General features: G+C 39.5%; 1 protein-coding gene across 1 annotated transcript in view; it reads right to left on the reverse strand.

Annotated features, from left to right (window-relative positions):
- Positions 1 to 6,540: 6,540 nt before the first annotated feature.
- The window catches only part of NWD2 (NACHT and WD repeat domain containing 2), a 168,915-nt gene continuing 158,830 nt past the window's right edge, over positions 6,541 to 16,625 (reverse strand). The window contains exon 7 of the mRNA XM_069068652.1: positions 6,541 to 13,166. Within this exon, the coding sequence (XP_068924753.1) occupies positions 9,237 to 13,166 (3,930 nt within the window). The 3' untranslated portion in view covers positions 6,541 to 9,236. The remainder of the gene's footprint in view (positions 13,167 to 16,625) is intronic.

A 16,625-nucleotide genomic window follows, 5' to 3' on the forward strand; every position in this document is an offset into this window, starting at 1 on the left:
TAAACAAATTAAACGGATAAGATCTTAGCACTGGCAGGGCTGGCAGGGCCCTGACTCTTACACTGTGGAGTTAACAATGGAAACTTGGGTTCCAAGCCAGTTGCACACAATTTCATAGAATCCAGAGCTAGAAGGGGCCTCAGAGGTCCTTTCGTGTTCTTGTCTCTCTCTCTGTCTCTGTCTCTTTCTCTGTCTCGTGTTTCTCTCTCTCTCCCTCTCTCTTTCTGTCTCTGTCTCTCTCTGTCTCTCTCTCCCTCTCTTTCTCCCCCTTTTCCTCTCCCTTTCCCTCCCTCTCCCCCTCTCTTTCTGTCTCCTGTCTGTCTCTGTTTCTCTCTTTCTCTCTCCACCTCCTTCTCTCCCTTTCTCCCTCTCCTCCTCTATCCCTTCCTCCTTTCCCCACCTCCTCCTCAATTTACAGGCAAGGAAACTGAGGCCTAGGTAATATGCCCAAGGTCATACTAGAAGTATATAAAATCCTGGATTTGAAGTCATTTCTTCTTGATTTCCTGAGCCAGCGTTTTTTCCAAAGAACTTTCTCTTAGCCTTCGTTTTCTCATCCAAAATAGGGATATCTGCAGCATTTAGCTTAAAAGGGTTTTATCAGGTAAAATAATGCACTTTATAAAATTAATAAATATATTTGAAATATAAAATTAAGAACTTTCTAAACCTTAAAACACTAGGTAAATACTAGTTACCTTTATTAACATTTTAGAATTGTAAGCTCTTAACTTTAAAGGAAAATAGGGATCCCAAGAGCTGTAAGATCAAGAGGGACAACTGCACTTAGGGATGCATTGTGAGGCTCAAATAAGGTAATGGATGTAATCATTTTGTCAATTTTAAAGGGCTTTAAAATGCTTATGATTAATATTATCTTCCAATCACCAGACATCCAGTCTGCTGGTAACTTTATTCTCTGAACCTGCTACTGAACACTTACTAAGCCCAAGTAACATTTATAAAACAATGCAGGGGTGTGCTGGTACATGTTTAACAACCAGACTTTACCAATGGAAAAAAAGCACGTTTAAATTTATTCTGTATCTTTAATACTTTCTTAAGTCTAGAAAATAAAAATAAAAAAAGAATTGTAAGTTATTATGCAAAAATTTTTCCTCATGGTCACTAAGTAGGTTAAACTAAATTAACTGGTCTTTTTGTTTGGACCTTCTGCAAATGGGGTTAGAATGATTCACAGGCTGACCCCCTCACTCAGTTTAGCAAGCCCATCATTCAAACCAGTCACCACCGTACTCAGAGAAATGGATTATTTCAAAGTCTAAATGGGGTTGTGGTGAGGTGGGGGTCGCGGGGGGAGAGAGGGAGGGTTTCCTTGACTTTAAAATCTTTACAAACTCAAATCACCCATGACTCGAAGGAAAAGGACCTCCCTGATGAAGTGTATTGGACAATTGCTCCACCTAGCGTCTGTGTCTTCAACATTCGCTTCAGGAAGGGACCAAGGATAGGTAACCAAAAGACGTAGTTGGTTGTCAGTACGTGTAAATTAAAGATGGAAGCACCTATTCATAGGATTCCCAGACTTAGGGCTGGACAGGATTTTAGGGATCATCTGTCCAAACCTCTAATTTTATAGACTAATATCCTGAGATCCAGAGAGGTTTAATACCTTGATAACAGACAGAGCTGAAGGTTGGCCCCAGGTCCTCTAGAGATCCAGAGCTCTTTCCCCTACACCAGGCCACCTCTTTATGGTCACTTTTAGTATCCTCTGTCAATTTCAGTGATAGTGTTTTTTATTTCTTTCCTGAAGTCCATCTTTGAACATTCCTTGAAATCCACAAGTTTTTAGATGGGGATCTTTGTGTAGCTTAAAAATGATAACCTTTAGAGAAAATTTTGGAAATGCAATGATGCTATATACTTTTAATTGGTCTTATTTGATTAGATCCTGCTCCAGTAAGTCAACTTTCAATTCTATAATGACATGGAAAAATTTTTAAATATTCATTCCTATTCATTGACTTGGGAGAATTTAACTACAAATCTTCGGCATGGTTACACTGGGCCAATACATATGTTCCATTACCTAATTTAAACCCAAAACATTGTTTGGTACTGTTATTTGGGCTTAGAATAAATTAGACGTAAGCTGGAAAGAATTGCAACTGATTTAAATTTCTGCCTATACAGTATTTCTGAGTTATAGTTAAACCAAATTGCATTCTTACTTAAATTATACTGTTAGCAATATGACTCAGTAGTCCTTAAGCACATACTATGTTATCCTGTCCCCATGTCTTGGCTTACATGCATCCCTCCCCCTGGAATTCCCTCCTCTTATCTCTATCTGTTGCTCCAATCCCGGAATCCCTTCCCCCTATCACCATTGTCTTTCTTTTTCCTTTTTTTTTTTTTTTGCTTTTTGGAGGGCAACTGGGGTTAAGTGACTTGCCCAAGGTCACATGGCTAGTAAGTGTTAAGTGTCTGAGGCTGGATTTGAACTCAGGTCCTCCTGACTCCAGGGCCAGTGCTCTGTTCACTGCGCCACCTAGCTGCCCCTATCATTGTCTTTCAAAGTAAGCTCAATTGTCTGCTTGTAGAACTCCAAACCTCACTGAAGTCTGCACTTTCATAGCAGACACCTTTGACACCTTTTATGCACTTAGAGAACTGCAAATGTATCTGACTTATGGTAGAGAGTGACCTTAGAGACCATAGAAGCATTGCGGTAGAGTAGAAAGTCATCTAGAGTCAGAGGATGTGGAATCTCTTGATCTTACCTTTGCAACATCTCTTGATTATGATCCCTTCTCTCCTCTGTCACTGCTACCACTCTAGTGCAGGTATTCATCATCTTTTTTTTTTTTTTGAGGGGGTAAGGCAGAGCAGTTGGGCTTAAGTGACTTGCCCAAGGTCACACAGCTAGTAAGTGTTAAGTGTCTGAGGTTGGATTTGAACTCAGGTCCTACTGACTCCAGGGCCAGTGCTCTATTCACTGTGCCACCTAGCTGCCCTTAGGTATTCATCATCTTGTGCTTGAATTATTGCAGTAGGTGGGTCTGCTTGCCTCTGGTATCTTCCTACTCTGATCCATCCTCCATTCAGTCCCTAAATGATTTTCCTAAAGTGCAGATCTGATTATGTCACCTCACCCCTACTCAATAAACCCCAGTGGCTCCCTATTGTCTTCAGGAGCATATACGAAATGCTCTGCTTGGCCATCCAAGTCCTTCCTAACCTAACCCTTTCTTACCTTTCCAGTTTTCTTACACCTTACTCTCCACCCCTCTCTTTGGTTCAACAACACTGGCCTCGTGGTGGTTCTATGAAAAAGACTCTCCATCTATCATATATGGGCATTGTGTCTGGCTCTCTTCTATGACAGGAATGTTCTCATTCCTCAGCTCTACCTAGTGACTTCCCTGACTTCCTCTAAAATTCTACCTACTGTTGGAAGTCTTCTCTAATCCTTAATTCTAGTGCCCTTCTTCTGTGTTTTTCCTATTTATCCCGTATATAGTTTGCTTTGTATATATTTGTTTGCTGTCTCTCCCATTAGGTTGAGGACAGGGACTGCCTTTGGCCTCTTTTTCTATCCCCAGCACTTAGCACAGATCCTGGCACATAGTAGGTGCTTAATGTTAAATGGTTTATTGGTTTTGCCATTTATTCTACTTGGGCAAGTCACTTTACCTTCTGAGTCTCAGTTTCTTTATCTGTAAAACAAGGGGATTAGACTAGGTAACATCTAAGATTCCCTCAGACCGTAAAGCTGTGATGTGGTTCAACCATCTTATTTCATACATGACAAAACTAAAGCCTGGGGATATGACACCTTGCCCAGGGTCTTCCTAGTAGTACGAAAGGAAGCCAGGATTTGAATCCTGGACTATGAATCCAGTGTTCTTTCCACTTTCATGGCGCCTCTTATTTCTCTGTGTGTTTGTATGTGGACATCTTAGGTCTTACTAGATTGTAACAGTCCTGTATGTATAGATTTGGTCACTTTTCCCCTCTGGTAGGACCCTTGCTTTATAGCCTTATCTCTCATTCCTCCCTTCAAGGCACTTATCCTCTAATTAAACGGGAGTATTTTCTGCTTCCTGACCATGACCACTGTCCTGTCTCTTCTCCCTGTTCACACTTGACCAAAGTCTGCATTGCCCTTCTTTTATCTTTTTCATAGATTGTGCTCTGGCCCATCTTTTAAAGCCCAACTGAAAGGTGGACACTAAGCAGCTGTTTCCTATGTTCGTTATTATGCCTATTTACTGTATTGGTAATTAACTTCCACTTAAGATTTCTTCCAGTCTATAATTTTGTACTTCTCTTAGGCCTCGATTGTGTTTTATTTGGGTGTGTGTTTTATTACCTTTCTTTACTATAAGATTCATGATGGTAGAGCACATGTCTTATATAAACTGCATATCTAGCCTAATCCCTAGCTGTGTATCCTATGGTATAAGGGGTGGCCTAAAGCATAATACCTAACACAACACACTTCACATAGTAGGTGCTTAATAAACATTTGAATACATGAAGAGAAATTAGCTTGCAATGAGAGAAGGAAAATTAAACATTTTGGAATTAGTAATTAGAAATTACAAAATGTTTTCCTAACGTGTTTAAATATGTATTTTTAAATAAATGAATGGAAAAGCATTTATTAAGAATTTACCATGTATCAAGCACAATGCTAAGTGTTGAGGGATGCCAAGAGCAGGGATAGTCAGTCCCTGGCCTTCCCTTTCTAATAGGGAAGCCAGCAAATATGGGGGGGGTGGGTGGCCAGGAAGGGGCGCTGTGGTCAGAAAAATTACAGAGATGGTGAGTGAGGGCATAGTATGTTGACACATCCCAACTATGAACAATGACAGAGTTTCTTTGATCTTGGTTCATTGATGTTTTATTGGAGATTTTTACTAGACTTGTGACTGTAGTGGTGTTGAGAATTTCTGGTGAAGAACTTTCCTCTACCAATGTAGATCTATAACTGCCTTGTAATTTATAATCTTAGTTGCTTGGTGGAACTGGGAAATTGTCATTTGCTCAGGATCGTACAGCTAGGATATGTGAAAAGCAGGACATAAAATGAGATTTGGACCCCTCTTGGCACTGAGGCCACACTCTATTCACGATATCACTGTTTTTCATTCATCTTTATGAAGGGAAAAATGCTAGGCATGAACTAGATAGATTTTCTCTTGATCTTCTATGCAGCTGTAATTTTTGAGGTTTTCCTGATAGATAATTGGTTGCTGTTCATTTTTAAATTATGTCTGACTCTTCATGATCCCATTTGGGGTTTTCTTGGCAACTGTAGTCACACAGCTAGTAAGTGTCTGAGATGAGATTTGAACTCAGGTCTTCCTGAGTCCAGGACTGGTGCTCTATCCACTGCGCCACCTAGTGGCCCCCTTATAATCCAGTCATGACAATTGCATACATGATTGCTAGTACAATATTTCTCTTTAACTTGGCAGTAATAATACACATCGGTTTTGTGTTCTGCATCTAAGAGATGGAAAAAGGGAGGGAGAGGGGGAGAGGACCTTTACCTGTTGGTCTTGCTGTTGCTCTTGGGGATCCAATAAATAGGAATATTTAGTGAATTCTGTTGTGTCCATAAGAAATTATCTGGGAGCTCCCATGACTTCCCTATAGATTCTGGGAGTGGAGTAGCTATGTGGAAAGGTCTGCTATGCAACAGGCAGCAACTTGTGTAATCTCTCCCTCTTCAAGACTGATCTCTAAACTACAGGTTCATAAAGACATAGGATGATAGCTTTGGAGCTGAAGGGATCTTAGAATTCATTGACTCCAAAGCCCTTATATTATAGAGGAAGAAACTGAGGCCCAGAAAGATTAAGTGACTGCCTAAGGTCGTACAGGTAGTCAGAGTATAGATTTGAACCTGGATACTCTGGCTTCAAATCTAGGACTTTGCCCATTGTACCATGGTTAAAGAACACTTTATTGTTCATTATTATCAATATTGAGTGTTCATTGGGATCATACTTCTATACAAGATGCTTAGATGGGTTAAATTCTTTCTTTCTCTTCCTTTATTCCTTCTTTTTCCTTTTCTTTCTTCCTCTCTCTTTTTTGTTTCTCTCACTGTGTCTCCTCCTCTTGCCTACACTGGAAGTGTAGTGGCCACAAGTCCAACCCCAATATTGAATCTACACGGAAGCTTCAATCTGTTCTGCTTTTCTGATATGTGCCGGTTTACCTCTTGTTAGGCAATCTGGTGGCCTTCTGCTTCTGGGAGATGACCATATGGAGTACCAACTTAGCAGACATCAGATTGACTTTAGCACAAATACATCTCAAAATTCAAGGGATCAACCAGCCTCAGCCTCCCTACTGTCAGGGACTATAGGCATATGGCATTACATCAAGTTACCTTTTCCCCCTTCTTCCTTCCTTTCTTCCTTTCCTTCTCTTCCCATTTTGACAGTCTCTTTTTTAACCCCCCCCCCACCAAATCATAGACCCATAGAATATTAGAGCAGAAGGGATGTTGATTCTCATCTGATATATTTAAATTTATTTAGATTCCTTTATTTAAAAGATGAGGAAACTAAGATGCAGAGACATTGGGTGACTTGCTTAAGTCACACAGCTGGTACTTTTTAGTTGCATCACCAAAACTTGGAAAATACTCCAAAAAACTCCAAAGCAAATTAGTTTATATTTTATTCATACAAACAATGCATACACAAGACTGTATATTGTTTGAAGACTGCAATAATATTCTAGTTTAACAACTCTGTAACAAAATGTAACTAAATGTAACATTTAAGAAAATATAAATCTCTGATTGGGTAAATCTTCCCAACAATACAAAGTTTACATAAAAACATTCAGTATGATCTAGGAGTTGCAAACAAGTTAGGAAAATCATTCAAATCACTCAATAGTTACTATATTGGCTTTTACATAGAACATTCACACACTACATGTAATTCATCTTGGCATCTGACTTGTAGAAATTTAGTGGCACAAAGAGGTCCTACTCATAATATTAATAGTGATACCTTGAATGACCTTAGTCTGTCTCTGATGAGCACTTTCATATATAATCAACTCGAGATTACATATCTATGTACACAAGGACCTGGGTCTAAGTCTTGGCTGCTACCTGACTTGGACTCAGGTCAATAGCAAATCTGGCCTTGGCATGGAATAGGATAATAATTTGTATTTGAGTTACATTTCAGGGTGTTAGTGTCTCAGACTACATTTCAAGGTCAAATATAAAAGTCATGAGTGATATGCCATTTGATTTTTCTCCATTAGTAGTAATAATGCAGAGTTGACTATATTTCATATCACACAATCTCACAATATTTCTGTAGAAGATATAGGGGACACTACCACTAACCTCATTTTATAGTTGAGAAAGTGAGAAACAGAGAGGTTGGCTCAGGGACTCACAACAAGTCAGTGGTAGAACCAAAAACTAAAAGTCCTGCCTTCACTTGCTAGAGGATCTGTTTCCTCTTTAAAAAATACATTAAAAATTAGCCAAGGACATGCCATGTGTACGATGTAGTGGGGGAAAAAATCACTTTCAGTTTTTCAGATGTAACCACTTTTCTTGAATCAAGTTGAATAGTTAAAAAATACTTAATATTTCACAGCTTCTGCCTTGAAACTGATCACACTGTATAAAAGGCTCAAAACAGTCCCAAAGCAGGAAGTAAAACAGATAATAAGCCTACATACATATGTAGAAGTAAGAAATTTATTACAAACAGGAACAGTAAAGAACCTTTGGACAGCCTTAAGATTTTATGGAATATTTTAGCACAAATACAGGCATATTCTGTTAGTCCCAGAGTATTTGGTCATCTCTCTGCGTTCAACACAGGACAGAAGAGGAATGAGAGTAAGGCAAATGTTATCAGTAGTTCGTACATGGCATATCAAGAAAGCTTTCTTTCTGTTGAAATTCAGTGTAGGGATTTAGGAGACAATTCACACTTTCTTATTAGGGAGTAAAGAGTAACGTTTTAATACAATAATAGTATGGAATAGTTTAACTGCATTTGTAATGCCCTTATATGAGTATTCATTACATCTAGCAAAATATGTACTTTGAAAGAGACATTAAAAAATGAAATTTTAATATTAAACATGTTCTTTCATAACTTGGGAAGCTTTTAAAGAAATGGTTTCCTCCTTTGTACAAAAACCCACATACAACTTTTACAAGACTGATTTTCTGCATCTGGGTTGCCCTTTTAGCTGCCGATTGACTCTTGTCCCATTCAGCTTACAGCTTCTCATCTTCACATCTTTTAAAGGTACTTTCCTTTTGTGTTGGGATGTAGTCACTGGAGAGTTTGATATGGTTAGGATTGTTAAATTACTTTTCCCCTTCTCACTTTCTTTCCTTTATCCCCAGACACAAGTCTTTGTTATCTGGATGGTAAAAGTAGAGTGGGGTTAAGGCTATATTTATATTACATTAACAACCAAATGTTGCCAAACAAGAATTATTTGGCATCATGGAGACAAAGTAATGGTTGTTTGAATTTAAAAATTTTAATTTAATTAAAAAAATTAAATTGTTTAACTTAAAAAAAGAAGCATGAACTGCTCTGTGTGTGTGTTTGTGTGTATGTGTAGACCCTGCCTATGGTATCTAGTGGACTGAAGAGGTTATACTTCTGGTAAATATAGAGTTAGAGTCAATGTACTGTATTATCGTCTAACTTCTATGTGAAGCAGCAATGTAAAGAGTATTGCTAGAAATGCCCAGTGAAGATTTCATACTTGGATTAATTCCATACTTCCAAGGCATTAGGATTCTTTCTGTGTGGGTGTTCTCATCATGAAAGCAGATCACCGTCTTTCCATACTTTACTCTGTGGTTTGAAGAATTGCTGTGGCCAAAAAATAACTAATCACCTGGTAATCAAATCTCCAAAGATGAGTTTCTCTGAACTTAGTTAGGGTAGTGCTTGGGCAAGATGGACAATCTATTGCAGGACCCACTCTTATGGCAGAACCTGTTGTTACAGCCTTCGAGAACACAAGGTCACTTCCATATAATGATGAGCCATTGGAAGAAGATTTTCATTGATTAACCTCAAGAAAAACTATAGCCAGAACATGTTCCCATCTCTGCAGTTTTTACACATATGCGGACAAATACCAGTCACTTGTATTTCATTTTGCCTAAGAAATGCACCATTGCTACCTCCAATAGAGAAGACAAATTACATCATGAATTTTGGTAAACCTGTCTAAGGATGTAATTAGTTGTCAGCAGCAACACTGTGGCCTCTGCTCTCTACAGCAGAGCACACACGGTCATAAGGACTGTGTTTTTTGGTTGGCGTTGCTTCAGTTGTTTCTGCAGGATCAGTCACTGTGATGGGGCTATCTCTTGCAAATACCTCAGTGGATTCTCTCCAAATGCAATCCGCAGTGGCTTTAAAGCAATAACTATTACACTTTGGCCTGGATGCTTGTGTTGCACTGTTGAAAATTTGCCGACTGTTTGAAGTGGCAATTTTAATTTTCAATGCTGCATCGACCCGGTCCACTACAGTATAAATCCCTATACTTCCATCATCAAAACCAACGATAATATTCAAGTGCCTCTGTGACAGTGCAAGATATGTTGGTGTCTTATAAAGTGAGCAAGCACCAATGTTTTTACCATCTGCAAGTCTCATGACAATTAAGCTGGAGACCGCACCATTGTCATCTTCCTCTTCTCCATTCCGGAAACAAATGTAGACTAGGTAGCGGCCGTCTCGAGATAGCTTCTGCCGCCAGATGATTCCAGCAGCATGTACCACTCGTAGCTTACCACTATGCAGATCAAGAACATTTATATTTTCATCCCCCCGGGACATAATGCCCAGTTTCCCATTGGGGGAAATTTCAAAGTCCTCTAGATTTTTTAAGAAATTGTTTGGAAGTTGCACACGTCGACAGATGACTTCATCTGTCAGGCTCCAGATATTCACAGTTTCTGTTGATGTTATGAACGCTATGATATCAGGGCAGTCAGGTATCAATTTGAAATTTACAATCATGGTCCCATCCTCACAGCAGAACTTCTTGGTGATACTTCCTGTCCATAAGCTGACTGCCAGCACTTTGTTTTTTGTGATGCCTACCACAAATGTATTTGCAGAGGTTATAAATGCATTCTGTAAAGGAGTGAGAATATTGCACACCCTGTGGCCTGTGGCCAGTCGCCAAACCCTAGAGGCGTTTTCCTCACAGAGTGAAACCACAAATTGATCATTGTGTGTAATCAGGAGTTGGGATATTCTTTGCCCATTAATGCGAAAGAGGTTTTCACCACTATTGGTGTGCCACACGTATTGGCTACATTTGTCATCTGATGTTACCATCACATCCCCAGAGGAGGTGAGCACACAATGCTCTACGATGCCTTCATGCTTAAATTCTGCCTCAATGAATCCATTGCTAAAGTTCCACTTATGCACAGATTCCGATCCATCTAGGGAATAAATTATTTCACCTCTAGCAGGTAACACCAGTCTTTGGATAGGTTTTCCAGTCTTGTCTATGTTCGACATTGCTGTAATTATATCTATGTCCCAAATAGAAAGGACACCACTGGTAGATAAAGATAGCAGCATATTATGGTGATTAGACTTGACCAGCTTGACTATGGTTCCTGAGATTTCCTGTAAACTTGCCATACACTGTCCAGTGTCCCTCCTCCAAAAAAACACAGCTGAGGTATTTTCCATAGTAGCAATTATGCAGTCGCCATTTTTGGACAGCACTGCAGAGATAAAGCGCTCATTGTGTTTGGCTCTGAATTTTTCTGCCACCTTCCACATGGTAGTGTCTAAGAGTTCTATGCTGAGTGCTTTGCAGATAAGAATTGCACTTTGGTCCTCAGAAAGTTCAATGCTGACAACTTCGCTGTCTTCTCTTCGACAATCAAAATCATCTGTTAGTTGGGGATTGGTGATCTCCTCAGTATTCCAAACAGAAAGGCTGCCCTCGCTGTCAACCATTACCATTTCCTGTGCTGTGTCCAAGATGAGAAGAAACTTCACAAAGCCACCTGAAAATTCAGATGTCACAGTGGAGAGCTTTTCTCCACTCCCTAAATGAAATATGGTGGTGGTATTTAGATACTGCCCACAGAAAGCATACACTCCATCCAGAGAGCACTGGACACAAGTGACCTCATACCAGCAGTGGAACTGATAAAGAGGCCATCCATAAAGTAGATCAATGACAGTGACATCTTTGCTGGCCTCCAACCAGGCAAGGGCATGTGTAATGGACAAGGTAAACCCATTGATGAAATTAGAACCACTTCCATGCTTGGCTCCTTTGATTTCAACTTCAGACAGGAGGCAGGAATTTATGTTGTCATAAATCAATAAGGTGTTGTTGGTCGTAGCTACCACAAGGTACTTTTCATCTGTGGTGAGCTTCATGCCCAGAATAACAGACTGGGCTGTGGTGATTTGCCTGAGCAGCTGACGAGTCTCTACGTCCCATGTGCTGATGGAGCCATTCTCCAAAGCTGTGAGGACAGTACTTGGGTTACAAGTAGGCAAAATCTCGGTGACATGTAGGTGACTAGATGACAAAGGAAGCCTTTCAGGGCTGTAAGTCACATCCATGGAAGAATGCAAGGGGACAATGGAGCAGTATTTAGGTCCATCCTTGTCACATTCCAAAAGAAGGTGCCTCAGTTTGGGTAATGAGCTGACAACTGGAAGAAGCCTCTGCTGGAGCTCGGCAGAGAGGGAACCAGGGAAAGTGATGATCTTGCTTTTGATGCCTCGAAGGGTGCTGGCCAGAAACTTCAGTTCCTTCTCCTGTGAGTAGTTGTAAGCCACCTCAATATCTGCAAGGGCTTTGTCAAATTGACCAATCTTTACCATGGTGTAAAGCCAGCTGAAGTTCATGATGACTCCATACAGCAGGTCATCTGTTTTCCCACATCTTGTCAAGTGGTGTAAAAGCTCTGACATTTTGCGGTGATTGACAAAAAAGATGTCAGGCTCTAGTGGATTGCACTGAAACACCCAGGGTTGATCTGGGGCCTGTCTATCAAAAGATGCCTGCTCCAGGAAATGCTTTTCTTCCTCTAGGAAACTTCTGCTTTCTAGATCAAGGCAGCCATTCAAGTATGGGTCTTCGAGGCAGAAAGCTTTCCTCCTACCACCAGACCAGACCCCCAGAAAATAATCTGCTAGGATTGTATGCATTTCACGCAAGTCAGTGTCATTATGTAGGTAAAGCTTCTGTGCTATCAGCTGTAGGTGCCTATTGGCCCACACCAAGAGTGTGACATTTTTCACATGCCGTTCTATCAAGTATCCACTCAGGCCCTCCTTAAGCCTTGCAATATATACATAAGGCACCCGCAGGGGGTTACTGGGTCGTATATTCTCGGTTAGCTCATTCATGACACTGTTGTCCAATGCTAAGACATCTTCCAACTCCATTTCACTCAAACCCATTTTAGCCATGGTGATGTAACCCAGAGCTCGGGATACTAATTTCTGCCCGCATTTTTTCTCCAGGGACCAAAATAACTGCTCTATGCTTTCATGGACTGTGACGCAGAGGGATGACTCATCCACGTCTTTGTGGGACCTCCAGTTTCTCACCTCCCTGAAGGTTAAGTTCACAAACATTGGCAATGTGCACTTGGAGAAAGCTTCGTTGACATATATCTGTTGCCCCGATGTCACTTTTCTTTTGACACGCAGCAACTGGTGTTTTAGGACCTGACTACACATTTTTCTGTCCCTTGGAATGAGCTCAATGTAGTTGTCATCTTCATGGATAAGGCACCTCAGTTTCTGCAGGATCCCATGTTTGTTGGGCAGCGTGGAGAGTACTATCCGTACAAAACGGGGAAGGTGAATGGGGAGCCACCAAAGTTTTCTGGCATCATCGACATCAGAGAGCTGTTCTAGAGCATCAAATATTATTACCAAGGGCCTCTGAAACGAAGACTCATTTAAGAGATTTATAAACAAGTCACGGAGATCGTGGACCTTCTTAGGATAGCTTTGTACCAGACACCGATAGTTAACTGCTAGTTGTTCACAGATGCTTAGAAGTAGATTCTTAAGATCAGTGCTCGTGTCTGTGGTTCCTAGAAATCTTACTATTATGACTGGGTCAGATTCAGGTCCCATCTCTTCATGTAGCCAACCATAAGCCTAAAACATAGAAGCATTTAAATTTAAAGACTAAAACTAGAGAATAAAAAAAAATTTAAAAGACTAAACAATTTAAAAACTAAAATAGTGAAATTTTAGCATCCTTCTTATCTAGAGGTCAGACTTCTGGAAACTTAAAACCATCTGGAATGTAACTAAGAACTGGGAAAGCAAAAAAAAAAAAAGTAGACCAAAATGAGAACATAAAACCCACGAATGTAAAACCAGACATTTTACTCCATGACAGAGGTCCTTGAGGCTTCACTCAAAATTTAATGACTCTTACAGAGCTCATAATTCTTTTTTTTTTTTAAAGCAATTGGGGTTAAGTAACTTGCTCAAGGTTACACGGCCAGTTATTTGTGGGTCTGGTGCTAAGTATCTGAGCCCGGGATTCGAAACCCAGGTCATACCAACACTGGGGCCGGTGCTCCTACTTGCTGAGCCACCTGGCCGCCCCTCAGAGCTCATAATTCTAAATAGGTTAGTTATCTAGTTTTTAAACCCACAGAAATAGCAGATTAGAAGAGCTCATGTGTGTGCTCATAGACAGAGGTTGGAAGAGGCAGGCGGATGGATAGCCGCAAGGAGGCATTGAGGAAAGAAAGAGGAAAACTATAAAAAACAGAGAGAAATGACAAAGTACAAAAGAAATATGAAGACATTCTGTCAAAGTTATGACCCATGAAATCCTGTTCTAAGTTAGCTTTAGCAAAATGTATTAAACATTTGAACACACACATAATAGGTGTTTGGTGTAGTGAAAAGAATATTATTGGCTTTGGAGTCGGAAGACCTAGGTCTGAATTCTAGCTCAGTATTACTTATTACCTTTTCAAGATTGCTATTAAAAATAAAGGTTCTGGGGTGGCTAGGTGGTGCAGTGAATAGAGCACTGGCCCTGGAGGCAGGAGGACCTGAAGTCAAACCCGGCCTCAGACACTAGCTGTGGGACCATGGGCAAGTCGCTTACCTCCAATTGCCCTCCAAAAAAAAAAGCAAAAACAAAATTAAGGTTCCTAAAAACTGGAGATCTGCTTTCTAGTACAGACCCTCTGCTATTAATTAACTATATGATTTCCTGTAAATCTTGTAACATCACTGGGCCCATATTTCTTCATTTGCCATCTGGGGATAATGATTAGGGCTCTGTCTAACCTGATAGAGTTGTTGTGAGAAGCACTATAAATTGTTATATAAATGTGAATTACTATTACCCCAAATACTGTGATGTCTAGCAATTGGGGCTTCATAGATCATAGAATGGCTGGGTAATTGAGAGAGTAGACAAATGGGGGAGGGGTAGCTATAGAAATGTCATGGAGAGATTGTGGTAGAGGGAAAACAGATTTCTGGTAAGGAGATCTGAGCTCAATTCACTTAACTTTCTAGGCCTCAGTTTTCTCATCTATAAAATGGGGTGGGAAATTTTACATCAAGATGTGGACAAAGTATTTCACAGAAATGTGGTCTATACCCCAAGTAGGACAAAGATGTGTGTACACACACACACACACACACACACACACACACACACACACAGTATAGTCTATAATACAATAGAACTGTGATTTCTAAACTCAGGAAGTAGTTGTTCAGTTGTTTCAGTCGTGTCCGACTCTTCATGGCCATATTTGGGGTTCTCTTGGCAAAGATACTGGAGTGGTCTGCCATTTCCTTCTCCAGCTCATTTTACAGATGAGGAAACAGGGTTAAGTGACTTGCCCAGGGTCACATACTTAACAAGTATCTGAGGTCACATTTGAACTCAGGAAGATGAATTTTCATGACTATAGGCCTGGTACTCTGCTGTGCCACTTAGCTGACCTGAGTTCAAATCTAGCCTTAGACATTTATTAGTCATATGACCTTGGACAAGTGACTTAATTGCTGTCTGCCTCAGTTTCCTTATCTGTAAAATAGTAATAATAATAATAATAGCAACTACCCCTCAGGGTTACTTGTGGACAAAATTAAGTAACATTTATAATGTGTTTGCAAACCTTAAAACATTATATATGTTAGCTATCATTACTGCTACCCCTACTCCTACTATTATTACCACCAGAATTTAAGACCTCAAAGGACTAAGACAATTTTTGCATCAGTTAATGCTCCTTGTTGTAGTGTTAATAAGCATGCTTTTTGTGGCAGCAAAAAACTGGAGATTGGAGAATGGTTGAACAAATTATGGCCTATAAATACAATGCAATATTATAGTATTACACCCTAAGAAAAAAATAACTGAGGAATTCAGAGAACTATGGGAAGACTCATATAACTAACAGTAAAATGATCAGAAATAAGAGAAAAAATAAATTATACTTTATTTACATTGTAATAATATAAATAAAGCAGAGTCAACATCAAAGGGCAGATAAAGTGAGCACTTTTAATAATTAATTTCAGTCCCGGAGAACAGATAATGAAACATAACTCCCTCCTTTCAGTAAAGAGGTGAAGGGCTATATGTATGAAATATTGCAAAGAATTTGATGTAAGAGAAAGCTTACTGTAGAAATGTTAATTCATTCAATATGAAAATCTCTCTTTGAAGGAGAATTGGGCATGTTCCTTTAATAGACTGAAAAATGGGAAGTGAGGCATAGGGTGGGTAAATAACTTGCCTAACCTAGGGATAAAGAGCTAATCACAAGGAGAATCAGGTTTGATTCCCATCGTAATGTTCCTTTCAATTCACTGAATCTCTTAGTAATATTAAAAAACTGCATAATATCTAATTACCAGTAAGCTAATAGATGCACTAGGAAAAATCACTGTGTAATCTCATTTCATAAATATAATTTAGAATTTTTTTAAAAAAAGCACATCAATGCATTTAAGTGACTATTTTAAATTCATTTAAAGGACTAATTATGTTATCATAGTTTAATTAGTGTAATTGAAATAATCAAGGAGATGGGAAGACTAATATGAGACTAGCCTAAAAAGATTAGTATTCTCTCTGGAAAGACAAAAGCTAAGAGAGGATATGATCAAAGCCTTTTAAAACTGTGAGGGATACAGTATGGGCAAAGATAGCACGGTTCAATAAAACCTGGTATTTTAGGACCAAAGGATTCTCCTTAAAGATTGAAAGAGATAAATTTGGAAAAATGAAATGGAATATTACTACACATAATAAATAGTAAACATATGAAACTATAACTTCAAGAGATGCCACAGGCTGGAGAAATAAATAGGTTTAAGAAGGGTTTAAATAAAATTGTTTGAAAATAGATCCATAATGGGTTAAGGAGGAACTTAGTATTAGAAAGTAAATAAGCATCCTTTGGATACTTTCCTAACCTTTCCCTCCCCCTTTAAAATGTTTTATTGATGTTCCTCCCTCCCTTCTCTCCCTTCTTCTCTCCTCTTCCTTCTTCCTTCCTTCCTTCCTTCCTTCCTTCCTTCCTTCCTTCCTTCCTTCCTTCCTTCCTTCCTTCCTTCCTTCCTTCC

This window comes from Petaurus breviceps, unplaced genomic scaffold (assembly GCF_028583685.1).
Source record: "Petaurus breviceps papuanus isolate PSGF00001 unplaced genomic scaffold, PetGlider_PUasm1.0 140, whole genome shotgun sequence".
Lineage (NCBI taxonomy): Eukaryota > Metazoa > Chordata > Mammalia > Diprotodontia > Petauridae > Petaurus > Petaurus breviceps.